General features: G+C 44.1%; 1 protein-coding gene across 2 annotated transcripts; it reads left to right on the top strand.

The window, feature by feature from the left end:
* Positions 1-1360: 1360 nt before the first annotated feature.
* On the top strand, positions 1361-4274 carry LOC123082485 (histidine-containing phosphotransfer protein 2). 2 transcript variants are annotated; one of them, XM_044504817.1, is made up of 7 exons: positions 1361-1551; positions 1646-1761; positions 1848-1916; positions 2276-2357; positions 2942-3013; positions 3413-3485; positions 3894-4274. In XM_044504817.1, exons 1-6 carry the CDS (start codon positions 1492-1494, stop codon positions 3437-3439), a joined length of 426 nt encoding a protein of 141 aa, XP_044360752.1. In that variant the 5' UTR covers positions 1361-1491; the 3' UTR covers positions 3440-3485; positions 3894-4274. The 2 variants fall into 2 exon arrangements, with proteins under 2 accessions (XP_044360752.1, XP_044360751.1); XM_044504816.1 differs by lacking the exon at positions 2276-2357.
* Positions 4275-7846: the final 3572 nt, after the last annotated feature.

Raw genomic sequence — 7846 nt, 5'->3', positions numbered from 1 at the left:
CCAAAGCACTCGAAGTCCAGTCCAGGGGCACCAGTGATTAGGCCAAATCAATGTATCGCTCCTCGGGATGATATGGTGAAGGTCAATGTGGGTTCGGCGGTTGGACCAGGCGGCACTCGAGGCGCAATGAGAGCTATATGCAGAGATCAAGCATGTAATTTTCTGGGTGTGTCAGCCATTGTGTTCCCACATATATTAGATCTTGCTACTGTCCAATCTTCAGCAATCAGGGTGGCACTTGCGCTTGCTGATAATCTCTATGAGAGGAAGATTCAGGTGGCTTCAGATTTCAAGGTGGCGTTGCAGATATACATCAGAAGAGCGCAACTATCTACAGAGCAATCATACATGAGATCATAGATCGGAAGGCTCCTTTTACTAATTGTATCATTAGCCATGAATTTAGGAGCTTGAATGCTGAAGCTCATAAACTCATGAAGCATGCTTTGTCCCTAGGGGTTGACCGCCATGTTCGGTTAGGTCACCCCATAGCTAAAGTTGTGTCGCCTTGCTTCAAAACTACAGGGCGTGCGCTACGACTATGACCTAACGGCCTCCGTTTGCTAGAAATAATCGGAATAGTTGAGAACAAAGTGTGACGAACGAATGCGTAATGCGTGGGAATCTGCTGAATAGTTCGGGCCGAATCCTGAAGAAAGTTCAAAGCGCTGTTTGATGAACCTGCGTAGTATTATTAGTTGGTCAGGTAAAGGCTAGCCAAGCCAATGATGCTTAGCTGGTCTTTTTGAATGATTAGCCACACTGGGACTGAGACATGACCCACACTCCCATGGGGGGCAGCAAAGGGGAATCTTGGACAATGGGCGAAAGCCCGATCCAGCAATATCGCGTGAGTGAAGAAGGTCAATGCTCCTTGTAAAGCTCTTACGTCGAGTGCGCGATCATGACAGAACTAGAGGAAGAAGCCCCGGCTAACTCCGTGCCAGCAGCCGTGCTAAGACGAGGGGGTGGGGCAAGTACTCTTTGGAATGACTGGGCGTAAAGGGCATGTAGGCGGTGAATCGGGTTGAAAGTGAAACTGTGAAAGTCATAAAAAGTGATGGAACGCTCTCGAAACCAATTCACTTAAGTGAGACAGAGGAGAGTGGATGGTCTTCTATTTGTCCCTATAAACATTGTGAGGGACTAAGTTTTTGTTTGAAAGGAAAAGAGATTAAAGTTGAAACAAACGCTCACTTCCATAGACACGTGGACACACAACCGGTGGCTCCATGCATGCATGCATGCATGATGCATGCACGCAATACGCACGCGGGCCGTTTCCAAGCTAACTAATGGCTCCCGGCCGACGATGCAGTACAGCTAGTAGAGCACTCGCTGCCAAACGCCTACGTGAGAGACCCTCGTGAGCCCAGCTATACAACCTCCGCTCCTCCTCGATCCCGTCCTCGTTCACTCCGCATCCGCAGCCGAATTCCCCCGTCTCGACCGCTCAGTCCCCCGGACCACCGGACCTCTCCTCGCCTTGCCATGGCAGCCGCAGCACTGAGGGCGCAGCTCAACGCTCATATCGCCGGCATGTACACCGAGGTGAGGCCCCTCCCCTCCCCTCTAGTCATGTGGTTGTGGAATTTGTCCTGACTTGGCCTATGAGTTTGCCTTGCCGTGGCCGATGTCAATCCAGGGTGTCGTGGACGAGGACACGTTCGAGGAGCTGCGGGACGAGGGCACCGCCGTCGAGGTCTCCCGCCTCTTCATCTACGACGCCTCCGAGATCATCGATGACATCGACATCCTGATGTCCGCCCTCACGCCCTCTATCATCTCTCCCTCTGCTCTCTGTCTCGGTACTGACTCATCTTAATTATCTGCTCTGGAAATCGCAGGGAGGAGCCCGAAGTGGACTTTGACGAGGTGGAAGCCCTGACGCAGCAGCTCATGCGGTGCACCTCCAGGTGATGACCATCATAAACCCTTTCTCTCTCTTCCACCTGCTTATTTTTAACTCTATATATGTTTGTTTGCCCGCTGCGTCAATGTCGTGCGATTCAGATCTGTTTATTATACTGGGCGAATGATTCTTATTTGTCGGTTGCACTGCCCCATAGGCGTAATTAGAAGAATCAAGTTTAGTTGCGTTTAGTGTAGCGGAGTTTCCGGTATCCCGATTAATATCAATGATGAGGATTAATTGTTGTCCTTTTCGGAATATTCTTGGTATTAATGATCTGCTATTCTGTGTATTACTAATGGTGGTTTTTCTGGTATTAATGATCTGCTATCCTATGTATCTCTAATGGTGTTTTTTTTCTAGTTTGTCCACAGCATTGATGTTGTTTTTTATTTGGATGTGTCGGCACGGGGTGCGTGCCTCACGACACGGCCGCACAATTGAGGTTTGTGTCGTTCTACAGGCTCGTATAGCCATAGGTAGAAGAGCTGAGTTTAGTCATATATCGTGTAATGAAATTGTTGGTATTCTTCCCAATGTCAATCAAATCGTATAGCTTGGCGAGGGTATTTTTTTTCGTTTTGTAAACGTTTGTTCTACTATTAATGATCTGCAATTCTACATAATGCCAATGGCCATTTTTCTGTTTCTCCATTGGAACGGTGTTGTTTCTATTCAGATTTGTCAGGCGCAGGGTGTGTACGTCATGGACGTGATTCGGGTGTTGTATATCCAAAATTAGAAGACCTGATTGTAGTTGTGTCTCGTGTAACGGAATTGTCGGTATTCATGACAATTTCATGGTTCGTCAAGAAAAACTTTGTCATTTTCTGAATATTTCTGGTACTACTGATCTGCTATTGCACATAACAGCAATGGTGTTTTTTTCTGGTTCATCAAACAATTTATGGAGTTGACAATCATGATAGGAAATGGCTCCTTGAGAATATTATTGAGTTGACGTCTCAGTTTATAATAAGTTTGCGAAGTTCCTAATTTCCCGATCTGCATTTTTTTTGCATGTTTCAGTGTTGGTGCACAGCAAGTGAACCTCGCCTGCATGCACTTCGGCAATTTCTATGCCATACAATGCAAACAAGGGTCAGAACTCAACAACTTATTAAATATTGTTACACAATACTTATTCGCAACATTGTTTTTCAATGTCTCTATGTAAACCTGCCAGCTCATGTTGTCTTTTCTGTCGTTATTTTCAGCTCATACCAATCTAACGTTGTTTAGAAGTAACCTGATTTGCTTTTTCACTTCATCTGCAGTCACGTTGTTGATATTACTCGGTTCATTATCTGAATATGCTACACTTTGATGGTTCTCTTGTAATTTATTCGCTCTAGACCTCTGTTTATAGCACAACTAAATTCATATATGGCTAGAGATTTTTCCTTTTTGAAGTATAGGGTTACAATTTTAGAACCATTTCATCTCAATTCTGTTAACCTCTTCAGAATCTGACAATGTGGTATTTTTGCATTATTTCAGGTGTCTTGTGTCATTTTCTCTTGTTAGGAATGAGTTCTATATTGTGCGACATGAGTTGGAGATCATGATGCAGGTAGCATCTTATGTCCCTAATGTTGGATTGTGATACCAAATTCCCACTAGTTTAATAACTCATAGATTGGTCATATTAAGATAGAGAAAAGGGAACAATCTTTAATCCTTATTCTAATTCTTTTGACATTTAGATTTGGATCACTTAGTTTAAGGTACCGAAAAGTCTCATTTAGCCGTTAAATGATTATGTGGTAATTTTGTCATCATGCTTGGTAGATGCACATGGTAGCTAAAAAAAGTGGTAGAAATTCTTTGTTTCCCAGCTTAAATTAAGCTTCGCCAAATGCCCAAATAAGAAACTAGCTAACTTGTAACAAGGCTGATTAGTGAGACCACGTGACTTGAGCATCATTATGTGCCATAGACTTATCTTAATCATTGACCTATTATTCATCTTTTGATGCAGCTCGAAGAGCAGATCACGGCATGTGGTCCTAACTCCTAAGTAGCGGCAAGTGAAGGGGGAAGAGTGTGGCCCCATGCAATCCCTTTCATTATGCGTTCCATGTGTCTCTGCTGATGTAGCGGTTTTTAAAGGGTGCGCGTAAAGCTTAGATGAATATTCTCGTGTCGGAACTTTGGGCTCGTAACCCTGTGAACGGAAACTGTTGTCGTGTGTTGATGTCGGTGTGAAGTCCATATTCTAGTGTGACGTGGATGTGTTGCCGCCCTTCCTATGGGCTGTTTATAAAACATATACCTGGCTGGTTTGTCCTCTAGTGACTTTGTTTTGTTGTATGTTCTATTTGTTTTTCTCTACAAACAAGTCTTGTTGTTGGTTGTTGTACCCAGAGTGTAGCCAATCACCATATTTGGGCATGTTAAACAGGTCTTTTCGGTCTGAAATTTCAGCGTGGCCTTCTTATAAGAGTACGACGGCACCACAAGCAGTAGCCGGAGGAGGGGCAAAACAGAAGGGATGGTCTGCAAGGTCACATCGAGGGATCACAAAGCTGTCGGTTCGCGAGACAGCGTGAAGAGCATCTCTCGGCTTAGGTGTATTTGCATTGGTACGAAAAGTCTGGGCTAATTAAGTCGCCAATTACAGGTCCAACGATGATCGCTGGAACATCATACCGTAGGGCCCAGCTTAACGCCCATATCACCGGCATGTACACGGAGGTGAGGCCCCTCCCCCCCTCTAGTCGTGTGGTTGTGGAATTTGGCCTGACTTGGCCTATGAGTTTGCCTTGCCGTGGTCGACGTTGATCCAGGGTGTCGTGGACGAGGACACATTCGAGGAGCTGTGGGACAAGGGCACCGCCGTCGAGGTCTCCCGCCTCTTCATCTACGACGCCTCCGAGATCATCGACGGCATCGACATCCTGATGTCCGCCCCCACGCCCTCTATCATCTCTCCCTCTGCTCTCTGTCTCGGTACTGACTCATCTTAATTATCTGCTCTGGAAATCGCAGGGCGGAGCCCGAAGTGGACATTGACGAGGTGGAAGCCCTGACGCAGCAGCTCATGCGGTGCACCTCCAGGTGATGACCATCATAAACCCTTTCTCTCTCTTCCACCCGCTTATTTTAACTCTATATTTGTTTGCCCGCTAAGTCAATGTCGTGCGATTCAGATCTGTTTATTATACCAGGCGAATGATTCTTATTTGTCGGTTGCACTGCCCCATAGGCGTAATTAGAAGAATCGAGTTTAGTTGCGTTTAGTGTACCGGAGTTACCGGTATCCCGATTAATATCAATGATGAGGATAAATTGTTGTCGTTTTCGGAATATTCCTGGTATTAATGATCTGCTATTCCTTTTTTGATTTCTACTTTCATTTACGCCTCCAAATACTCTAAAGATATATATGACAAAAATATACTCTACATAAAGTTTTTTCTAAAAATAGTTATGCATTTGAAAATGTTGAATGTGTATAGGAAAATGTTGACCATGTAAGAAAAAAATGATGAATTTTTTATAATATGTATACAAATTTTAATCAAGTATTTGAAAAAATGTTGAACATGTATTTAATAAATGTTAAACAATCATATGGAAAATGTTAACTGTGTAGTCCCTCCGTCCGGTGAAGGGTGTACGTTTGGCTTTAAATTTTGTCCACAAAAGAGTGTACTTCTATCCTCCCAATGCACATGAAAGTAGAAAAAATGCTTCTCTGTCATCACACAGTAATCAAGACCAATAACATTCTACACTTAACTCATTGGGGTTTTGGTAATTAAAAAAAGAGATGGTGACTTGCCTCTTCCCAATGCATTTTTTACTCCACTCATTTATTTGTCCTAAAATTTGTATATGTAGACCTTTCACCGGACGGCGGGAGTATGGAAGAAATGTTGATCATATGCTCAAAAGATGATGAACAAGTATCTGAAAAAAATGTTGAACACGTATTTGAAAAAATGTAACTCAAGAATTTGAAAAATGTTAAATGTGTATGAACATATGGTCTTCACAGTCACATATGAGCGGCTACCAGAGTCATTCATGGTTTGTTGTTATTTGCGCCACATGTACAAGGAATGTCGGGATGGAGTGCATCCACCGTTAGCCCTAGTTTTCAAAAATCTGCGAGCTAGCTGGTTCAAGGCAGTGGGAAGAGGACCTGGAGGAGGGAGAGGGCGAGGCCGTGGCCTTTGTGGCAGGACCGGTCATGGACCAGGGTGCACCCAGGAGGAAGCTAGCGGGGAATCAGAGTATGAGCACCCTGCTGCCTATGTGCACAAGGCCGAACTGAACAAAAACCGAACTTCAGAGCTCGCAGCGACAGTTGATCCAGTGGCAGCTGAGTTAGCCATAACAACTATGTCGGCCCAAGGCAAAACACCGACACTACCTTCCCCTCAAATCCCATCGAGCCCCTCGTCTCGGCAGGAACAAAACATCTCAAGGACAAGTAATTGCAGCAGATAAGAACACGTTGCACAAGAACGATGGCAACACAAAAAACCCAATGGAAAAATTGTTAGGCTCCCGAGGGGAGTGCCGCCATGTCCAATGTGTGTCTTCCGCTGGAATTGTTGTGGTTCGGCCAGAGCCACGACAGTCAGTGAGCTTTGTGATTTCACAAGGAAATTTTCCCCCGCCATCCTCTACATAGTAGAAACGCAACAAGAGTCTCGAGGGTAGAATCTTTAGCAGGAACATTAGGGTATGATAATGGATATGCGATTGATAGCCAGGGAAGCAATGGCGGTATTGGCATTTTCTGGAATAATGAAATAAAATAGATATTCTGGGTTACTCTGTGTATCATGTTGAGTGCTCCATTCTTGAACCAAGCCTTGATCCTTGGAGAGTTACAATAGTGTACGGTGAAGCTCATACCCACTTGAAGCACCAAACATGGGATACTATTAAAAACATTAGTACTTCCAGCAATCTCCCATGGCTTTGCTTGGGCAATTTCAATGATGTTCTACATCCGGATGAGCACGAAGGAGTTAGACAACGTAGCAGTGTGCAGATCCAAGCTTTTCAAGAAAAGGTTGATGTTTGCATGCTGGTTACTCAGGCCCGACCTTTGAGATGAAGGTTACAGGTGGTACTTTCACAATGGTGCGCCTAGACCGAGTGCTGGTTTCTGTGGACTGGCAGTAAAGGTTTCACTTGCTGATTAAACTCACTTGACAGTCGTGACTTCAGATCATGACGCGATATTGGTGGACTTTGCATCGGCAACAACAACACAACACTATTGGGAATATGCCCTAGAGACAATAATATTGTATTATTATAATTTCATTTTCATAATTAAGAGTGTATATTTCATGCTATAACTACCATGATACTGGAATAGGCGACTTAGTGGAAAACTCATATGCACGCGTGGAATGATAAACGGTAAAGAATAGGTTCCCAATCTTGCCTCTAAGACTGGCTCAAGTGTTGTTGGTGATCATGTTTTCCAGATCTTAGGATATCTCTAAGTGTAACGATAGTCCTAAAACAACATTTAGAGTGTGATGTTAGAAGAACGATCATATTGAATCGACCAAAATTTGTGTGTAACAAATTGAAATTATATCGTCTGTAATCAATTGTAACAACACAGACTGTTAACGTGTGATTTTTCTCCTTAGACCATGAGAGTATCGTAATCACTTCTTACCGCACGGTGGACTTTGGTGTTGCTCAAACGTCACCTGTGACATGGTGATCATAATGACAACTTACATGTTCATGAGAAAGTTTGACAAGGGACTAGATAGCCTGAGAGTGGGATTGGCTCCTATGAAGATGGAGAGATATTATTAGGGCCCTCTCGGTGTGATGGTATCAATCATCGTCTGGCACGACACATGTGACTACGTCACGAGGATGCTGGAACACGACAACGAGAAAGAAGAACAAAACCAGTAACGGGGATAATGGTATCGTGAGCATGTG

The sequence above is a fragment of the Triticum aestivum genome, chromosome 4A, assembly GCF_018294505.1.
Source record: "Triticum aestivum cultivar Chinese Spring chromosome 4A, IWGSC CS RefSeq v2.1, whole genome shotgun sequence".
Lineage (NCBI taxonomy): Eukaryota > Viridiplantae > Streptophyta > Magnoliopsida > Poales > Poaceae > Triticum > Triticum aestivum.
This window is presented reverse-complemented; position numbering and strand designations above follow the sequence as displayed.